Here is a 23,013-nt window from a genome sequence, read left to right as displayed (position 1 = left end):
AGGGAAATTAGGAAAAATAAAGAATTGTAGTGTAAGCTTTATAATAGAAGCGGTAACAGCAAATAAGAAAAGAAAATAAAAAATGAGCGGAGACGGCGCGTTGGACCACCACATGAAAGAACCGAGTATAATTGAAAACAATGTGAATAACTTGCGCTCTTTTACGATTCAAACCTCGAGGTGTGAGGACGTCAACGTCTAGTTAGAGTGTTGTGCCAGCCGATCGACCAACCAACCGTTTTATTAAAGAACAACTAAAAAATTTTTATTACATATAACAAATCATAAACTTAATTTAACATTTTACTTGTGGCTGCAGCGGATAAAACTTAGATTTTTTTAAAAAAAGAATTACAAACCAAGAAATGTTAGTGTTTTCTCTTATATTTTTTAAAAATTTTTGATTTTTTTTCAAAACAATTTTTCCTTAAAGTGTTAGTGCAAACAATTTATTAAAAGAAAAACCAGAAAAATTCTTCATTTAACCAAAAGCGTTACATAAAATGTTCTATTGAAAAAGAAACTAAAAGAAACTTTTAGTGTAAAAAAAAGTTGTGGTCTGAAAAAAAGTGTGAAAAATACCGAAAAACTAAAATAAAACAACAACAATTTGTGTATTTAACGCATGTTTGAGAAAAATCAATTCTTTTTTTATTTATTCTTTTGTTTTCTTTTTATTTTTGTTGCTTTTTATTATCATAATGTGTAATATCTAATTGCTTTAATATATTTTGACGAGATATGTTGGGCATTTTTATTTAACAACAATACCTTCCATTTCATTCCTTTAGCCACTCGCTCTACATCAACCAAACACAAATCTTCTGGCAAAACTACTACCAACAACAGCAACGATTTCAAATTCAACAAGGAATTAGAAGCAACAAAAGAACAAAAAATACTTTTTTTCTTTAGAACCGGAATTTATCAACAAAAAACTTTAACAAAATGCCACAAACAGTTACCAATGGACACTCAAACGGTTGCAACGGCAACGGCACTCAATATGACATGGAAGATGGACAATCATTTCTATTCACTTCCGAATCTGTAGGTGAAGGACATCCCGGTAAGTTGTTTGTTTTAATTTAATGTTTGGATCTATATAAACAAGGAGAAATTGCTAGCTTTTTAAAAATGAAATTTTAGATTTATTAAAATCAAGTTAGATTTTTTGTAAAATTTTATAAAATTGTTAGGAGTTTTTTAAATATTCTTCTTTCTTTAACTTTTTGTAGCTTTTTTATTAAATTTTAAAGCTCCTATTCATAAACATTTTAAGATTAAGGGCCTTATTTATAACAATTTATCAAAGGATTATAAGACAAATTTTCAAAAAATTTTTTTTGTGAAAATCTGTTTTTGAAAGCCTTTGATAAATGTTTAGTTAGTTTGTTTCTAGAAAATTTAAATTTTGCAAGACTAAAAATTTTGTATTCTTTTAATATTTAAGTTTAGGTTTAGATATAAAGGGTAGCCACTCAATATGATGGGCTCACGAACTTTGTGATGCCCTAGTGGTTGTAGCAGTCCTTTATAGTGTTACCAACTACTTGCGGTGTTAAACCAGCCGATTCGATTTACGAAATTCGGGTCGTTCTTAAGATTGATCCTAGATAGCTCTTCCATACATAGGAGAATAATGTTCTTGATTCTCAGTGAATGTCGGGCATTAGCAGAGGAGTATCATATAGAGGCCAAGTTGACCTTAAAGTAAGGCAAATGGTTTCGCTAAACCATTTGATTTGAGCCATTTCATGTACTTAGTTTATTTCGAACAAGTGTTCTACAATTAGTCTGGCAAATATCGCACCATTACGGGCAAGTTCGTCAGCTATACAGTTTCCCTGACAGTTGTTATTTCCTGGAACCCATATAAGCGTTATCCTGGAATGGCTCGCTATCTCATTCAGAGACATCCAGTACATATATACCTCAGTTATGAAATATATTTCATTTTTATGTTCAGCATTATAACCTTAGACTTCCAAACATAAACCCTGTGTCGTCATTGGTCGCCTCAGCACAAAATGGCGTCAACGTTTGACTCCTCACTTACTTGTTGTATCTCAAATTATTTATTTAAACATCATATTTCTTACCTCTTATTATGTACTTTTGTATGTAGTTTGTTTGTTATATTACACATGTCTGGCTATTTCAATGTTCGTTTAATACTTTTTTGTTTGGTAGGTTTTCTGTTTATTTTTGTTTGTTCTGTTTTCAAATTCCTGTAGTGCAAAATAATAAAAAAATACATATTGAGGATGATAGGAGTAAAAGACAAAATAAGGAAAACCTGTGCGCGCGCCTCTTTAAACCTCAATGGATGTTATGTTGTGAGGGGTCTCTTGTGTTCCGGAAAAAACATATGTTTTTTTCTTTTATTCACTCGTTATTTATTACTCTCAACAACAAATACGTTTGTGTTTTTTTCACACATTAGAATTTTAGTACGTATAGAAATAAATGTACATGTTTTAAATTGGTATTAATTTCTACTAAGGTGACCAGCTGTAGCAACAAAAGGATTATTTTTATTTTAAATTTAATTAAAAAGGATAGTTAATTAACTTTAAATAATGAAATTTTATGTTTTACCTATTATTTAGGCTGATTACTATCCTCTAGCAAGAAAAATAAAAAGCTTAACTAAAAATGTTAAAAATATTAAAATGTTTCATAAAGATTTAATAAATTAAAGTATTAATAAATAGCTTAAATATTTATATATTTTAAACAATTATCCTTAAAATAATTAGTTTATTTAAAAATTTAAATTTCCTTTATTATGTTTTATACTATGGTCACCTTAATGTATCTTATTCATGCGCACACCATGTGCTTTTTAAATTTGTTATATTTTAACTCTCTGTTTTTTTTTTGTTTTCGTATTGAGATACACGTAATAAAAATATTTACTCATTTTATTTAGAAAAAAAAAACTCTCCCGCACAGCATTGGAACTCTGTGGAAGAAATACAAAACCTTTAAAATAGCTTTACTCTAGACATTTTACTAAAATATATGGTACATATTTAGCGGCTGCTAGAAAATGCAATTCGTTTATGTTATTTTCCTTGAATTCGCTGCAATTTGTATATAAATTGTGTTGACTCACAAAACTCTTTTCTAATTAGATTCTATTAGTTACAATAAAATATATAGAAATCCTCTATGATGGCGCTTAATAATAAATAGAGAATTATTTGATCAAAACAAACAATTAGAGAAGAATACCTAATTGTGTTTTTAAATTTTGTTTAATTTTATCTTATAAATGTTTAAATCTTTAGGTAAATATTTTTCCAACAACTAGTACAAGTAGCAAATGTTTATAGCTGCCATTACTTCGTTATATTTTTCTTCAAAATAATTAATTTAAAAAATTCTTTATTTTTAAACAATATTGTTTTACCCCTTCTCCTCAACCCTTAAAATTTTCGTCATAATTGCGTATTTTTTGTTTGTTTATTGCGCTTAAGTTTATTTTTATTTATTTGCCATTTAATTATTACGTACTTTCGGCATTTTAGTCATTAGGCTTGAATTTTTAAAGACCACGTGTTTTCTTTTTTGTTTGTTTTTTTATTTTCTAGTTACTTTCATTGATTTTGTTTTAAATTTTGGTTCATTAACGTGTGTTTATGTTTTTGTTTTTAGTATTTTTGTGTTTATAGGTTCTTAATCTTTAGTTATAGCTTTAGCTTTGTGTTTTTTTTATTAAAAACTAATCAATTGTCTTTTACCTACATAGAAGGTTTGTTTCTTTTTAAAAGAGAGAACTTTGTATTTGCTAGTTATTATCTGTAAAACAAATCATCATTATTATTATCGCTTTGATTTGTTTTTGTTGTTTTTACTTTCAAATTATTTGTATACTTTACGGTTTTTTTGTAAATGACAGCGGAAATAAAAAAATTTTATTGGTTTTGATAAGAAATTATAATTAAATTGCAAATTTTGTTTTGTTATTATTATGTTACAATTTTATATTAATCTCTAGAAAACTGTCTATTAAAAACAAAATAAGTTTATTTTATTGTAATTTTTGATGGATTGATTTTTCTTAATTTTAATATTACATTGTTATAGAATATTTATTATTTTATTTGTTTAATGTTGAAGAAAATATTGTAGAAAAAACTACACCATTGCCAACTGTAACTGCAAATTCTTCTGTGTTAGACCATTAATAAAATGTATCAAAAATCGATTTGTTTACCTTTTGAAAAGTATATGACTTATCTTTATGAAATTATAAAACTATTACGTTTTTTTTTTTTTTTTTTTTTAATTTGCTTAGGGGGTGTGCTACTTAATTATGATAACAATTTAAACATTTTATATTAAATTTATTACGATTTCGAATAGATTTAAAATGTTCCAATTATTTTTGTGACAAAATTCTTATCATTCCCATTTGCTTGAAATGACAATGTAATACTATCTTTGAAAATTCGAAATTAATCTATAAATCATGAAGATTCTTATACAATTTTCAGAAATTTCAACTTATGTTCAAAAAATTTTAATCATCGAAAATAATCTCTAGAACAAGCGGATAAATTTTGTTTAAAATTTAAAATTTTAAAGGACTTTCAAAAGATTTCACTTTAAAAGTTTCGAAGTTGCTCATGTATATTCTTAAGGAATGTTCGACAATTCAAACTTGATATATTCAAAATTACATACGATATATCGAAATTCGAATTTTCATCATCGAAAATTAGAAATTAAGTTAGAAGTTGAAACTGTTTAAGTAATCTCTCGAACAATAAGATTCTTAAACAATTTGTGGAAATTTTGAACTTAGGTTCGAAAGTTTTTATGTTTGAAAATTCGAAATTTATTAATTTTTTTAAACAATTAAGGATTTCAAATCTAAAACAAGAGGATTCTTAAACAATTTTCGAAAATTATAAATTGACTTCGAAAATATCTAGAGAATTCTTAACAAATTTTTGAAAATTTGAACTTGAATCTTTTTATCTTCGAAAATTCGAAGCTTTAGATCAAGTAAGTTAGTTAGTTAGTTAGTTAGTTAGTTAGTTAGTTAGTTAGTTAGTTAGTTAGTTAGTTAGTTAGTTAGTTAGTTAGTTAGTTGTGCGTTTCTTAACCGAAGTTGAGTTCGCTAATGGGAGTTGAATTCATGATATAAGGACTGATAGCCTAGAACATTACCTACTAAGCTACTGGAGGTATCCAAATAGAATATTGAACAGTTTCTTATTCGGGTTTTTTAATAAGCAGTCGATAACGAATTATTTGAACTCAGACGTATTGATGACTTTCGGATTCAAAGAGATATGTGTTCAAGATGTTATATACTTTTTTGTCAATTATTTCCTCAACCACAAATTAGACATAAAATTTATTGCATTATGATAATTAAACGAAAAAACAAAATTATATTTTAAAAATTCCATTCAATGTGATTAACTTTTATAATTGAAAGAAAAAGATTTCAATTTAACCTAATTATATTTTAATCCTACAATCATATTGAACTTTATTTAAATGAAAAACATGTCCGTATATATTCCATTTTTATTATGAAATTCACATGTCTGAAAATAATAAATAACACACATGATGTTTTAAATCAGCACAAAAAGACAGTGCAGTAGACAATAACAAAGGGAAAAAAGGAAAGATTAAAAAGGCGAACTAAAACAAAAGATTAGAAAAATTAAAAATACTTATTTTTAAAAATAAAGTTTAAAAACAAACTTGGTAATAGTTATCCCTACAAAGCTTTAGTTAGATTTTGAAAAAGTTGTTAAAGAAAACTTTTTATTATATTCAATTACATATAATTCCAATTTCCTATCCAATCCGCTTTGCAACAGTCATGAGTCTTTGTGAACACATTTCTACATACATACTTATGACCACACGTTGCATTTATGGTTCTTATCAGTATTTATTTTTTACATAATATAATAAAGCCCGATGCAAGAGTAATCCACTAATTGTTTGTTGAACTTTTCATTTCAGTTTTTTTTTTCATTTTTTTTTTGTAAATTGATCAGTACATATACATATTTAAAAGTGATAATTTGTATAACAGCAAAATAGGAATTATTTTTTTTGTTTGTAATTTTCTTTGTGTAATTTTCTATTTTGCTGACTTTTATAATGTTATTAGATCATATCACTTCGTTGGGACAATTTAATTTTGTCAGTATCATATTGGCGCTTGTGCCAAATATGTCTGGTCATAATCCTCTATTACACCTCATCATCAATTTTCGTGTCAAAAACTGTAAGCATAAACTGCATACACATGTTTACAAGGTTTTTATACATGTAGTTGCAGCAATTGAAGGGTATTCTTTTAGGTATTAAGAGATTTTTAATATTTACTCAAGTTTTATTTAAAATTTTATATTATACTTTTTGTTTGCCTTAAGTTCTGCACTAGACACATTGGCATTGAATTTCGCTGGCTGTGGCAAAAACATATAAAGAAAGAAACTATAGTGTCTTTGAGTTTTTTTTTTTAATTCATAAATAAATGCGCGTGCGATTTCTCCTATTGCATGATACTTATTTTCTCATTTGTTTATTTTTTTTAATTAAAATACTAATTTTATTTTCTCTCTTTTCTTTTTTTTCTAGATAAAATGTGCGATCAAATCAGTGACGCTATTTTGGATGCACACTTAAAACAAGATCCCGATGCTAAAGTTGCATGTGGTAATTATTATTAGTTTCTTTTTTAATTTTATTATAAATGTTTGACAATATTAAGGCAACTGTTTGCCATAATTGTGCTTGAACTCTGAGTCATTAAATTTTCCATTATTTTTATTATAATTTGCTGTTGCTATACAGTTAAAAAACATTTAAAATTCTTTAAATTAATGTTATCGTCGCCATAGATTTATTAAAAAATGTACTTTAAACATTTAAAAAGTCTTTGGTAATATGATCCCTTATGTCTCCTTAATTCTTCGTAAAAAGATTTTGTTTTGATTTCAGAGCTTTAGAAAAATAATAAACAATGTCTTTAAATAAATTTGGATCTTTTTTTTTTGTGTTGTTACGCTTAAAAAAGCGTGCGATACATTTCAAATGTAAACAAAATTTATATGTACGAGGTTTATTAGGAATATATAACAAGTTTTTTAAATAAAACTTTTAATATCGCACAGTTTTTTGGTAAAAATATAGAAAATATCTTTTTATAACTGTTCAATTTCAAAACCTTCTTATCGAAAATGTAGCGATAATTACTCGATTCGAAGAGAAAACTTTCTAAAGGAAATGATTCGAATATTTTTCCCAAAACTTTCTATCGGAAACTATATTTCTAAAATTTTTTGTTATAACTTCTTCGAACAGTATTTCGAATCTTTTCAAACATTTAATTTAACAATCCTCGTATTTTCACATTAATATTTCTATATCAAGTATACATTTTCAAAACTAAATATTTACTCTTAACATTTTTTATGTTTAAACGCATTAATATAAATATTATGTTTTGTAAACAAAAATTTCAGAAACTGTTGCTAAAACTGGTATGATTCTATTATGCGGTGAAATTACATCAAAGGCTGTAGTTGATTATCAAAAAGTTGTACGTGAAACTGTTAAACACATCGGTTATGACGATTCTTCAAAGGGTAAGTTTTAAAAACACAATAAATATACAATAACACAATTTTCTTCTGAAACGCAAAATACTTCAAAATAAAAGAAAATGTTAAACAATTTTCTTTAAATTGGGGGGTTTTCAACATAAATTTCTTCTCAATATTATTATCAAATTATTAAATTTTCAAAAACCCTTAATAAATCCACAAAAATAAAAAGGTTTCGATTGGAAAACATGTAATTTACTTGTTGCCCTTGAACAACAGTCTCCCGATATTGCCAATGGTGTACATGTCGATCGTAAAGAAGAAGATGTCGGCGCTGGTGATCAGGTATTGTTCGCTCTTTCAAACTCCTACTCAATATCTTTTACTATCTCTACTTTGTTTGAGATGTATTAGTATATATTTGTTAACGTGTTCGTTTTTTTGCTCTATATTTTTTTTTTGTTTATATTTCTACCATTTGGTTGGCCTTTCATTGTTTTCATTAAAAAAAATTATTAAACTCAAAACTAATTCATTTAAAAAACCCATAAAAGACAAAATTGTGAAAAAAGAAATCGTGTTGAAATTGTTTAAAAATATGGAATTACTTAAAGAAGTTTAAAGTTTTTGTCATAAGCTAAGTGGGAGAAACAAAAAAAGCATGTAATGAATGAATAGTAAAACGTTAAAAGTCTGTGTGTCAAATACATATTTCGATCAGGATGGATAATTTTAAATTTCGAAATAAAAATACAATATAAAGAATATAGACTAGACTATAGACTAGACTATATACTAGACTATAGACTAGACTATAGACTAGGACTATAGACTAGACTATAGAGTAGACTATAGACTAGACTATAGACTAGACTATAGACTAGACTATAGACTAGACTATAGACTAGACTTAGACTAGACTATAGACTATACTATAGATAGACTATAGACTAGACTATAGAGCTAGACTATAGACTAGACTATAGACCTAGACTATAGACTAGACTATAGACTAGACTATAGACTAGACTATAGACTAGACTATAGACTAGACTATAGACTAGACTATAGACTAGACTATAGACTAGGACTATAGACTAGACTATAGACTAGACTATAGACTAGACTATAGACTAGACTATAGACTAGACTATAGACTAGACTATAGACTAGACTAGACTATAGACTAGACTATAGACTAGACTATAGACTAGACTATAAGACTAGACTATAGACTAGACTATAGACTAGACTATAGAACTAGGACTATAGACTAGACTATAGACTAGACTATAGACTAGACTATAGACTAGACTATAGACTAGACTATATACTAGACTATAGACTAGACTATAGACTAGACTATAGACTAGACTATAGACTAGACTATAGACTAGACTATAGACTAGACTATAGACTAGACTATAGACTAGACTATAGACTAGACTATAGACTAGACTATAGACTAGACTATAGACTAGACTATAGACTAGACTATAGACTAGACTATAGACTAGACTATAGACTAGACTATAGACTAGACTATAGACTAGACTATAGACTAGACTATAGACTAGACTATAGACTAGACTATAGACTAGACTATAGACTAGACTATAGACTAGACTATAGACTAGACTATAGACTAGACTATAGACTAGACTATAGACTAGACTATAGACTAGACTATAGACTAGACTATAGACTAGACTATAGACTAGACTATAGACTAGACTATAGACTAGACTATAGACTAGACTATAGACTAGACTATAGACTAGACTATAGACTAGACTATAGACTAGACTATAGACTAGACTATAGACTAGACTATAGACTAGACTGTAGACTAGACTATAGACTAGACTATAGACTAGACTATAGACTAGACTATAGACTAGACTATAGACTAGACTATAGACTAGACTATAGACTAGACTATAGACTAGACTATAGACTAGACTATAGACTAGACTATAGACTAGACTATAGACTAGACTATAGACTAGACTATAGACTAGACTATAGACTAGACTATAGACTAGACTATAGACTAGACTATAGACTAGACTATAGACTAGACTATAGACTAGACTATAGACTAGACTATAGACTAGACTATAGACTAGACTATAGACTAGACTATAGACTAGACTATAGACTAGACTATAGACTAGACTATAGACTAGACTATAGACTAGACTATAGACTAGACTATAGACTAGACTATAGACTAGACTATAGACTAGACTATAGACTAGACTATAGACTAGACTATAGACTAGACTATAGACTAGACTATAGACTAGACTATAGACTAGACTATAGACTAGACTATAGACTAGACTATAGACTAGACTATAGACTAGACTATAGACTAGACTATAGACTAGACTATAGACTAGACTATAGACTAGACTATAGACTAGACTATAGACTAGACTATAGACTAGACTATAGACTAGACTATAGACTAGACTATAGACTAGACTATAGACTAGACTATAGACTAGACTATAGACTAGACTATAGACTAGACTATAGACTAGACTATAGACTAGACTATAGACTAGACTATAGACTAGACTATAGACTAGACTATAGACTAGACTATAGACTAGACTATAGACTAGACTATAGACTAGACTATAGACTAGACTATAGACTAGACTAGACTAGACTATAGACTAGACTATAGACTAGACTATAGACTAGACTATAGACTAGACTATAGACTAGACTATAGACTAGACTATAGACTAGACTATAGACTAGACTATAGACTAGACTATAGACTAGACTATAGACTAGACTATAGACTAGACTATAGACTACTATAGACTAGACTATAGACTAGACTATAGACTAGACTATAGACTAGACTATAGACTAGACTATAGACTAGACTATAGACTAGACTATAGACTAGACTATAGACTAGACTATAGACTAGACTATAGACTAGACTATAGACTAGACTATAGACTAGACTATAGACTAGACTATAGACTAGACTATAGACTAGACTATAGACTAGACTATAGACTAGACTATAGACTAGACTATAGACTAGACTATAGACTAGACTAGACTAGACTATAGACTAGACTATAGACTAGACTATAGACTAGACTATAGACTAGACTATAGACTAGACTATAGACTAGACTATAGACTAGAGACTAGACTATAGACTAGACTATAGACTAGACTATAGACTAGACTATAGACTAGACTATAGACTAGACTATAGACTAGACTATAGACTAGACTATAGACTAGACTATAGACTAGACTATAGACTAGACTACACTATAGACTAGACTAGACTATAGACTAGACTATAGACTAGACTATAGACTAGACTATAGACTAGACTATAGACTAGACTATAGACTAGACTATAGACTAGACTATAGACTAGACTATAGACTAGACTATAGACTAGACTATAGACTAGACTATAGACTAGACTATAGACTAGACTATAGACTAGACTATAGACTAGACTATAGACTAGACTATAGACTAGACTATAGACTAGACTATAGACTAGACTATAGACTAGACTATAGACTAGACTAGACTATAGACTAGACTATAGACTAGACTATAGACTATAGGCTAGGCTATAGACTAGACTATAGACTAGACTATAGACTAGACTATAGACTAGACTATAGACTAGACTATAGACTAGACTATAGACTAGACTATAGACTAGACTATAGACTAGACTATAGACTAGACTATAGACTAGATTATAGACTAGACTATAGACTAGACTATAGACTAGACTATAGACTAGACTATAGACTAGACTATAGACAAGACTATAGACTAGACTATAGACTAGACTATAGACTAGACTATAGACAAGACTATAGACTAGACTATAGACTACTATAGACTAGACTAGACAAGACTATAGACTAGACTATAGACTAGACTATAGACTAGACTATAGACTAGACTATAGACTAGACTATAGACTAGACTACAGACTACACTATAAACTTAGTATAGACTATACTACACTTAGACTTATAGACTTGGCTATAGACTAGACTATAGACTTGACTATAGACTATACTATATTATTAAATTATCATTAAATTGTATTACCATTAAATCACCTGCATGACATACAATGGGATTTTAAATATATAAGTTCTTAAAAATAAACATTTTACAGGTTATTTACAACAAACAACGTTGGCAATAGTGTTTCTTGCTCCACTTTAACAATAATGTTTGTGATGGTCGCAAAATAGAAAAAAAACATAAAAACAAAATCATTTCATGGGATTATTATAAAACAATGATAAACATATTTACTATTTCAATACAAAAACTAGTAAATTTTGTTTCTCATCTAAATATTTAACACAAAAAATATTCTTTCGTTTAAACTTTAACAAATGGTTCATTAATTTATTTTTATGTGTGCAATTTTTCTCTCTTTTTCATTAAAACAAAACAAACAAAAAAAATCATTGAAACAAATTTTGAAACGAACAAACAAACTAGGTTTTGATTATAAAACATGCAATGTATTGTTAGCCTTGGACCAGCAATCGCCAGAAATTGCCGCTGGAGTACATATTAACCGTTGCGAAGAAGAAATCGGTGCCGGAGATCAGGTGTGCAAATAAAATTAAATAAATAATTGTTATTTACAAAGAATTTATTACTTTCCTTTTTTATTTTGTACATATAGGCTAGACTGCCTTAATGCCTTTTTTAACTAATTATTTGTGTTTCAAATAATTGTTTTGTAGTTTATTCTTAATAATTTTATTTAATTTTTCTATTTTTTTTGCTAAAGCACACACACATTGTTCTTAATTAAACTACTTCATTAAATTAAACGCCAAGCTCAACAACAAAAAAACTTGTTATTTCAAAATTTCAATATTTTCTTTTTAAAATTTCTTTAAATCAATACAAAAAAATTCTGTTAGTTTTTCTTAAAAAATAACAAGTTTTTTTCACAAATAATTTTTTTTCTGTCTTCCCACTTACTTTTTAATTGGTGTTAGTCTTTGATTTAGTTTTTCACCACAACTTTTTTTATTACAAAATTTTGTAATTCCACGATTATTGGTTGAATTTTGTAGCGATTTGGTCCTTTATTTAAAATTATTCTTGTTTTTTTATCTGTAGTTATCATCATCATCATGAATATTCTTCACACACACAAAAATATTTGTTTTAAAATAATTTTCTTTTCTCTTTAAACATTAACATTTGTTTCTTTCTAACACTTTATTATAATTTTATAATCATTGCTTGTTTGCTCGCTTATTGCTTGATTAATAAATTCTAACTTACTTGTTGTACTAATATTTGTTTTTTGTTGTATATTTAAATAAAATTTCTTTATAAATAATGTATTGTCTTAATTTCATTTCACCAAAAAAATAGGGTATTATGTTTGGTTATGCCACCGATGAAACTGAAGAATGCATGCCCTTGACTGTCGTTTTGGCGCACAAATTGAATGAAAAAATTGCTGAATTACGTCGTTCCGGTGACTTCTGGTGGGCTCGTCCCGATTCAAAGACACAGGTAAGAATATTTATAACTTTCTTGTTAAATTTTCGTGATTTTTTTTAAAAAAGGGTAATTTTGATGAACAAAACTCTTTTTGAAAATAAAAGCTTTTTCTGGTTTTGAGAATAAAAGCTTTTTTGAAAAAGATCTTTTTGAAAAAGTAAAGCTTTTAAAGTTTGTTTTTAAACGCCTTTTTCTAAAAAGAAATATTTTATAAAATATTTTTTTTATAAAAATCGTTTTTAAAAGCTTTTTTATATAAAAAATATAATTTTTTTTAAAGCTTTTAAAAAGCTCTTTATAATAAAGTTCTTCAATAAGCTTGCTTAAATATTTTTCATTTTGTAAAAATAACTTTTTTCAAAAGCTTTAAACAAAAGTAATTTTTATTTTAGAAACAAGTCTTTTATTAAGTTTTTCATGTAAGCTTTTTTATATAATTTTTTTCTAAAAAATATTTTTCAAAATCTTTCAGTGTAAGACCCAGCACGATTTTAACAAAACACTTTTAGATAAAAAATATTTTTTCAAAATACTTTTTAAAAACAACTTTGTTCTAAAAAAAAATTAAATTTTTTTATACATTTTTCCTAAAGTTCTTTGTAATAAAGTTTTTCAAAAGCTTTTTAAAAAAATATTTTATAATTTTTTAAAAATAACTTTTTTTCAAAAGCTTTTAATAAACAAATTTTTTTCCAAAAGTAGATTTTTTAGAATTTTTTTCTAAAGCTTTGAAAAAGTTTTTTTTCAAAGGCTTTTTTCTAAAAAGAAATATTTTATAAAATATTTTTTTTTTATAAAAATCGTTTTCAAACGCTTTTTTATATAAAAAATATATTTTTTCTAAACCTTTAAAAAACTTCTTTATAATAAAGTTCTTCAAAAAGCCTGCTTATTTTTTAATTTTGTATAAATAACTTTTTCAAAAGCTTTTTCCAAAATTAATTTTTATTTTAGAAAAAAGTTTTTTATTAAGTTTTTCTTGAAAGCTTTTTTATAAAGTTTTTTTTTTATAAAAAATATTTTTCAAAATCTTTCAATGTGAGACCCGGCACGATTTTCCCAAAATACTTTTAGATAAAAAATATTTTTCAAAAGCTTTCCTTAGAAAAGATTTTGAAATATTTTTTTTTTAAAACAAGTTTTTTCGAAAAAAAATATAATTTTTTATATTTTTTCCTAAAGTTCTTTATAATAAAGTTTTTCAAAAGCTTCTTTAAAAAAATATTTCCTAATGCTATTTTTTTAAAATAACTTTTTTTCAAAAGCTTTTTATAAAGAAAACTTTCCAAAAGTAGATTTTTTAGAATATTTTTTTTTTTAATTTTTCTTCAAAAATATTTTCAAATTTATTTTTAAATAACTTTTTTTCAAAAGCTTTTTATAAACAAGGTTTTATTCAAAAGTAGATTTTTTAGAATTTTTTAAATTTTTTTTCTAAAGCTTTAAAAGGTTCTTAAAAGCTTTTTCTGAAATTTTTTTAAACACATATTTTTTAGTTTTCAAAATTAAAGTTTTTTTAAAAAACTTTATAATAAAGATTTTTCAAAAGCTTAAAAGAAAATTTCTAATGCTTTTTCCAAAAGCTTTTATTTATTATTTTTTTTATATTTTTTATAATAACGTTTTTTCAAAAGTTTTTTTTTTTTTTAACAAAGTGTTTTTAAAAGCTTTTTTATACAAAATATATTTTTAAGCTTTTCTTATAAAAACAAGTTTTAGAGAAAAAATTTTCAAAAGTTTTGTTGAAAGCTTTTTCAAAAGCTTTCCTTACAAAATATATTTTTTAAGCTTTTCTTATAAAAACAAGTTTTAGAGAAAATTTTTTCAAAAGTTTTGTTGAAAGCTTTTATTAAAACGTTTTTTATAATTAAAAAAATATTTAATAAAAAGCTTTTACAAAATTTGCCTAGAAAAACCTTTTTAATTGTTTCATTTCCGTTTCAAATTCCAAATAATTCTATTTGTTTATTTTTTTATCAGATCACTTGCGAATATTTGTTCGATCAAGGTGCAGCTGTTCCCAAACGTGTCCATACCATTGTCGTCTCGTTGCAACACTCTGAAAAGATCGCCCTCGAAGATTTACGCTCTGAAGTTATGAATAAGGTTATTAAAGTAGTCATTCCCGCCAAATATTTAGATGCCAATACCGTTGTACACATAAATCCCTGTGGTTTATTCGTCATTGGTGGTCCAATGGGTGATGCCGGTTTGACTGGTCGCAAAATCATAGTCGATACCTATGGCGGTTGGGGTGCTCATGGTGGTGGTGCCTTTTCGGGTAAAGATTATACTAAGGTCGATAGATCGGCGGCTTATGCTGCACGTTGGGTGGCAAAATCATTAGTTAAGGCTGGTTTATGCAAACGTTGTTTGGTTCAAGTATCATATGCTATTGGCTTGGCTGAACCTCTATCCATAACAGTTTTCGATTATGGCACCTCACACAAGTCCCAAAAGGAATTGTTGCAAATCGTTAAGAACAACTTCGATTTGAGACCCGGCATGATTGTTAAGTAAGTTTGAATATGATAGATATACTTTTAAACATACTAGAATATTAATTGTTTTGTTTGTGTTTTTTTTTTTTAATTAAAGGGACCTCAACTTGAAACATCCCATCTACCAGCGCACAAGTACTTATGGCCATTTCGGTCGTGACGGTTTTGCTTGGGAGCAAGCTAAATCTTTGCAAATCAATTGACTAGAAGCTGATACACAGCTGCTGCCTCAGCCACCGTGTGCTAAAAAATGTAAAACCGCGTAATTTTTAGTTATTAATTTTAATCATATTTCTTTTTCTTATTTTTTATTTTATATATATTATTATTATAATTTTTATTTTGTGCGGAAAGGAAAAAGCTGAAAATTCTTAGCTACAAACAAAAGTAATTAATAATTTACAAGCAAACAACAACAAAAAAAAAGATGATTGATTTTAACATCAACAACATGGAAAGAGCCCTTAATTTTTTCATATAAAGTGAAAAAAAGGCATTTCAATTTCTCTACTCTTTTTTTTTTAATATATTTCGCTTTTACCATTTTTAAACATTAACTTAAATTTAGTTTTAGTTGCCAAAACATTAAAAAAAAGTTACAAAAAATATCAAGAATATAATAAAAAACTGCAAAAAAACAAAACATTAAGTAAAACATTACAAACTGTATAACAAAATAGACAAAGAAACAAAAACAAAAAACAAGAATAAACAAAACAACACTGCTATTTACAACAATAGTCAAGAATTCTTCCTTAATTTATCATAATCATTAAACAAACACTATTTTCATTCATTCGATCATTCACTAACTTAACATAAACAAAATACAACGAAGCAGCATATTTTGTTTTAAAAATTAACTAAAAACAATTTTATTTGTTTTAATTTTTTTGTTTAATTATTTAGAAATTTTCAAAATCAACTACTATTTTAATTTTTAAAAAATACATTTGCAAATTCTATTGTAAATGTCCTTTTTCTGTTCTACTCTCATGCTGTTTGTGTCTGTATTATAACATCTCGTATTTATGTCCTTTTTTACTCTCTACTACTACTTACTATACTCTCTATTCTCAATACAGAATATTGAAATTAATGATAAAAAAAAAAACATCTTAAAAATTAAATACAAAACAAAGAATTAAGAAAACGTATAAAATATATTGAAAAACCATGTATTTTGTATTTAACTCTTTCTTCTTTTTAAGTAAAATTCAATATTAAGCAAAGAAAAACATCAAATTTTATTAAGTAAAAAACTATTTAAAAAAAAAGCAAAAAAACAAAGTAAAACAACTACTTTTATTTGCGTCTGACAAGATAAAGTGTATATTTTAACAAAAAAACAAACGCAATTAAATAATATTATTAAATTAAATAACAAATAAATACATGTATGTAAACAATATTGAAACAGTTTAAAAACATCAAAATTATATTCAAAGAAATGATAAATAAAACAAAAAATAATACAAAACTTAAGTGGAGAATTTTTATTTTTAACAAGTAATATTCAGATGTACCGAATCTTATAAAACCTATGCGCTAGCTCGTCCATTAGCTAACCTTTTCAGCATCATAGCAGATCGCTAAAGTAACGTTAATTCCTAAAAAGAGAGAGGCTAATAACCCCGAAAATTATATCCCAATTTTCTTACGGAATCATAAGAAAAAGAAGAAGCAATTCCATTTTAATTCAATGCTTTACTATAGACTAGACTATAGACTAGACTATAGACTAGACTATAGACTAGACTATAGACTAGACTATAGACTAGACTATAGACTAGACTATAGACTAGACTATAGACTAGACTATAGACTAGACTATAGACTAGACTATAGAATAGACTAGACTATAGACTAGACTATAGACTAGACTATAGACTAGACTATAGACTAGACTATAGACTAGACTATAGACTAGACTATAGACTAGACTATAGACTAGACTATGGAACTAGACTATAGACTAGACTATAGACTAGACTATAGACTAGACTATAGACTATACTATAGACTAGACTATAGACTAACTATAGACTAGACTTAGACTAGACTATAGACTAGAACTATAGACTAGACTATAGACTAGACTATAGACTAAGGACTATAGACTAGACTATAGACTAGACTATAGACTAGACTATAGACTAGACTATAGACTAGACTATAGACTAGACTATAGACTAGACTATAGATAGAACTATAGACTAGACTATAGACTAGACTATAGACTAGACTATAGACTAGACTATAGACTAGACTATAGACTAGACTATAGACTAGACTATAGACTAGACTATAGACTAGACTATAGACTAGACTATAGACTAGACTATAGACTAGACTATAGACTAGACTATAGACTAGACTATAGACTAGACTATAGACTAGACTATAGACTAGACTATAGACTAGACTATAGACTAGACTATAGACTAGACTATAGACTAGACTATAGACTAGACTATAGACTAGACTATAGACTAGACTATAGACTAGACTAGATTATAGACTAGACTATAGACTAGACTATAGACTAGACTATAGACTAGACTATAGACTAGACTAGATTATAGACTAGACTAGACTAGACTAGACTATAGACTAGACTAGATTATAGACTAGACTAGACTAGACTATAGACTAGACTAGACTATAGACTAGACTATAGACTAGACTATAGACTAGACTATAGACTAGACTATAGACTAGACTATAGACTAGACTATAGACTAGACTATAGACTAGACTATAGACTAGACTATAGACTAGACTATAGACTAGACTATAGACTAGACTATAGACTAGACTATAGACTAGACTATAGACTAGACTATAGACTAGACTATAGACTAGACTATAGACTAGACTATAGACTAGACTATAGAAACTATAGACTAGACTATAGACTAGACTATAGACTAGACTATAGACTAGACTATAGACTAGACTATAGACTAGACTATAGACTAGACTATAGACTAGACTATAGACTAGACTATAGACTAGACTAGACTAGACTAACGACTATAGACTAGACTATAGACTAGACTATAGACTAGACTATAGACTAGACTATAGACTAGACTATAGACTAGACTATAGACTAGACTATAGACTAGACTATAGACTAGACTATAGACTAGACTATAGACTAGACTATAGACTAGACTATAGACTAGACTATAGACTAGACTATAGACTAGACTATAGACTAGACTATAGACTAGACTATAGACTAGACTACTAGACTAGACTATAGACTAGACTATAGACTAGACTATAGACTAGACTATAGACTAGACTATAGACTAGACTATAGACTAGACTATAGACTAGACTACAGACTAGACTATAGACTAGACTATAGACTAGACTATAGACTAGACTATAGACTAGACTATAGACTAGACTATAGACTAGACTATAGACTAGACTATAGACTAGACTATAGACTAGACTATAGACTAGACTATAGACTAGACTATAGACTAGACTATAGACTAGACTATAGACTAGACTATAGACTAGACTATAGACTAGACTATAGACTAGACTATAGACTAGACTATAGACTAGACTATAGACTAGACTATAGACTAGACTATAGACTAGACTATAGACTAGACTATAGACTAGACTATAGACTAGACTATAGACTAGACTATAGACTAGACTATAGACTAGACTATAGACTAGACTATAGACTAGACTATAGACTAGACTATAGACTAGACTATAGACTAGACTATAGACTAGACTATAGACTAGACTATAGACTAGACTATAGACTAGACTATAGACCTAGACTATAGACTAGACTATAGACTAGACTATAGACTAGACTATAGACTAGACTATAGACTAGACTATAGACTAGACTTAGACTAGACTATAGACTAGACTATAGACTAGACTATAGACTAGACTATAGACTAGACTATAGACTAGACTATAGACTAGACTATAGACTAGACTATAGACTAGACTATAGACTGACTATTGACTAGACTATAGACTAGGCTATAGACTAGACTATAGACTAGACTATTGACTAGACTATAGACTAGGCTATAGACTAGACTATAGACTAGACTATAGACTAGACTATAGACTAGGCTATAGACTAGACTATAGACTAGACTATTGACTAGGCTATAGGACTAGACTATAGACTAGACTATTGACTAGGACTATAGACTAGACTATAGACTAGACCTATTGACTAGACTATAGACTAGGCTATAGACTAGACTATAGACTAGGCTATAGACTAGACTATAGACTAGACTATAGACTAGGCTATAGACTAGACTATAGACTAGACTATAGACTAGACTATAGACTAGACTATAGACTAGACTATAGACTAGACTATAGACTAGACTATAGACTAGACTATAGACTAGACTATAGACAGACTATAGACTAGACTATAGACTAGACTATAGACTAGACTATAGACTAGACTATAGACTAGACTATAGACTAGACTATAGACTAGACTATAGACTAGACTATAGACTAGACTATAGACTAGACTATAGACTAGACTATAGACTAGACTATAGACTAGACTATAGACTAGACTATAGACTAGACTATAGACTAGACTATAGACTAGACTATAGACTAGACTATAGACTAGACTATAGACTAGACTATAGACTAGACTATAGACTAGACTATAGACTAGACTATAGACTAGACTATAGACTAGACTATAGACTAGACTATAGACTAGACTATAGACTAGACTATAGACTAGACTATAGACTAGACTATGGACTAGACTATAGACTAGACTATAGACTAGACTAAGAAAATTTTTCCACTTTATTCATTTCCATCACTCTTAAACATATAAAGTTGTTATCAATTTGGCAACGACTGTGTCATCTCACTTCAAATGTTGATGTCAAAAGAAAAACAACAGTTATCGATAAATATAGATGACGACAATGAATATAGCCGGAAAAAATAAGGGTGATTGTAACTATTACACACATAAACTTCAGATACATTTTTTGCTTCAAAAGGATGTGACATTTCCTCCTCATTGTTAACTAAAACAGTTTTCATTTAAACGTACTCTTAAAAGGACAATAACAATATGCTGCTGGGACCAATAAAAGATTTCCAAGTCATTGTTCAGTTAATACTTTTTATAGTTTGTATCGTGGAAATGATGATAATTCAAATCAACGAAAGAAATAATTTTATTAGAGAACGCCAAAGAAGAAGAAGAAGATATGAACCACAAGATTTTGAAGAGGTTTTATGAACGGAGAAAAATCTTTGAAATGCAGCCGGTTTCTTTAAGCCGAATGAAAAGTAAGTTAATGAAAAAATTGTATTTATTTTGTAAAGTACGTGTTGCATGCTGGGGTGTTTTTTTGAAACCCTTCACCATCACCGAAATTATATGTTAGAGGATATATATAAATATGTCATTCAACAGCAAGAACAACACGTTAAGTTTGAAGCTGTGTGTTGTTATTGCCAAAATCAGGGATGGACAATTGTGTGTGGGAAATTTAGCATGGAAAGGAAAAGGAAAAGATTGAAAATGGGGTGTTATTTGTAACTCTGATACCAAGGACTATTTTTTGAACCTTTTTCCTTCATAAACTGGTACTTTTTGAGTTTTCTGTAATATTGAATGTAGAAACATAAAATTGAGCATGCTGGTACATTTTCGTTCTTCAAAAGGTACTTTTTGAATTTTCTATAATATGGAACCTAAAAACATATAATCAGACATATAGTATCCTGATGGAATGAAAATCTAAAGGAGTTAATTTTTTTGGTACTTTTTGTTTTTTAACTGGTACATTTTGAATTTTTTATAATATTGTACATAAATATGCAGCATACTGACTGAATGCAAATATATAAAAGAGGATTTCTGGTACTTTTTCGTTATTCTGAATTGAATAAATGAAAATTTATAAGAGTAAAAGTACCAAAAAGTTACTTTTTCGTTTTTCAACTGGTACTTTTGAATATTCAACTATAAAAACATACAATCAAAGACGCAGCGTTCTTGCCGAACGAAAATCTATAAAAGGGGACTTTCTAGTATATATTTTTTAAATAAAATAGATATTGATTGTTCTTTTAACACCCTATGGTGAAGGGTATATAAGATTCGGTATAGCACTCTTTTTATTTAAATAACATTCTCTTTTATGCCTATTTATCACATAAAGTTTTTATTGTAAACAAATAAAACATTATCAATTTATTGAAGACGTAACTTTCCATTTCTTTGTTTCATTAAGAACGAACGTCTTTACCTTTTTAAGAAACGACCTTGATGCCGTTTAATTGGTAAGAGAGATCACAGTATAAATTTCTGTGTTAATGTATCACTGACTTTTAAAAGTTTTAGTAAGTCGACAATGTAAATTCCTGTTTAAAAATATTTACATTAATCGCCTGCTTACCAACCGGCAGAAATATACGAAAGGACATCGTTATAAGAACTTACAAAGTGTTTTCGACCCTGATATTGCTGGTTGAATATAGTTGAATGTCCACTACAAAAGACGACTATTCATATTTTTACTATATATTAATTAAAAACAATATTCTTGTTTTACCTTATAAACCCATACTTACACTATCAATGTGTTAAAACTCAGCTTAATTTTTTTCCTAGTAAAGAACATTCATATCTGATCACATATAAATTTAAAACTAAATTCATTGACATTACCACAACAATTTTATTCACTTAACATTACACACACACATATATACATATATGTATATCGTATGTAACCATATCGATTGTTTGCAATAATCCTGATACATCTCATGATGATGATGACGTTTAATGTTGAAAGTGATTTTTTTGGAATCACATTTAAAGGAAAACTACTGAAGCACAAAGAGCTTAAGATACGGAAACAAGTTCATTAAGCCCGTTATCAATTATTTAGAATCATTAAAAACGATGTTATTTTTTCACTCCCAATGAAATCGAAAGTTATATTATATCATGCTTTTGTTAACAGTATTCTGGCAGCAAAAAACACTTGAAATGCAGTAACGTTTTGTTACTTATATGTATGCAGTTCTGATTTATTTTAAATTAACAGTTAAATATACATAGGTGGATCATCATAATGAAGTTTATAATGACGTATGTAGTACTATAAAGCAGTTAAGGCAGAGATTCCAAATTTTTTTTTCGTTTATAGTTTAGTGTATAGTCTAATCATTGTTTTGTCCATAGTCTATTCTATAGTCTAGTCCATAGTCTAATCTATAGTCTAGTCCATTGTCTAATCTATAGTCTAGTCTAAAGTCTAGTCTATAGTCTAGTCTATAGTCTAGTCTAAGTC

General features: G+C 27.9%; 1 protein-coding gene and 1 long non-coding RNA gene across 3 annotated transcripts; one reads left to right on the top strand and one right to left on the bottom strand.

Annotated features, from left to right (window-relative positions):
• Positions 1 to 160: 160 nt before the first annotated feature.
• On the top strand, positions 161 to 16,433 carry LOC119615285 (S-adenosylmethionine synthase). 2 transcript variants are annotated; one of them, XM_037971354.1, is made up of 8 exons: positions 161 to 367; positions 792 to 1,069; positions 6,625 to 6,702; positions 7,512 to 7,634; positions 12,123 to 12,235; positions 13,020 to 13,163; positions 15,132 to 15,667; positions 15,750 to 16,433. In XM_037971354.1, the coding sequence occupies exons 2-8, from the start codon at positions 949 to 951 to the stop codon at positions 15,853 to 15,855; spliced, it is 1,221 nt and encodes a 406-aa protein (XP_037827282.1). In that variant the 5' UTR covers positions 161 to 367; positions 792 to 948; the 3' UTR covers positions 15,856 to 16,433. The 2 variants fall into 2 exon arrangements, with proteins under 2 accessions (XP_037827282.1, XP_037827283.1); XM_037971355.1 differs by lacking the exon at positions 12,123 to 12,235 and adding an exon at positions 7,825 to 7,937.
• LOC119615286 lies at positions 911 to 2,211 on the bottom strand. The gene is made up of 2 exons (XR_005232396.1): positions 2,103 to 2,211; positions 911 to 1,101 (listed from the first exon to the last, which is right to left on the bottom strand). It is a non-coding gene; the product is annotated as an uncharacterized LOC119615286 (long non-coding RNA).
• Positions 16,434 to 23,013: the final 6,580 nt, after the last annotated feature.

The sequence above is a fragment of the Lucilia sericata genome, unplaced genomic scaffold (genome assembly GCF_015586225.1).
Source record: "Lucilia sericata isolate MDLA Ls3-8-SP2 unplaced genomic scaffold, ASM1558622v1 Contig004787F_arrow, whole genome shotgun sequence".
NCBI lineage: Eukaryota > Metazoa > Arthropoda > Insecta > Diptera > Calliphoridae > Lucilia > Lucilia sericata.
Note: the sequence above shows the minus strand (reverse complement) of the source record. Positions and strands in the feature narration are given on the sequence as shown.

What these genes read in the sequence shown, in the direction of transcription:
- LOC119615285 (XM_037971354.1), top strand. Translation starts at nt 949, where the DNA reads ATGCCACAAACAGTTACCAATGGACACTCAAACGGTTGCAACGGCAAC. An exon ending in CGATGCTAAAGTTGCATGTG is followed by an intron (nt 6,703 to 7,511) that starts GTAATTATTATT and finishes CAAAAATTTCAG; the next exon opens with AAACTGTTGCTAAAACTGGT. An exon ending in TTATGACGATTCTTCAAAGG is followed by an intron (nt 7,635 to 12,122) that starts GTAAGTTTTAAA and finishes CAAACAAACTAG; the next exon opens with GTTTTGATTATAAAACATGC.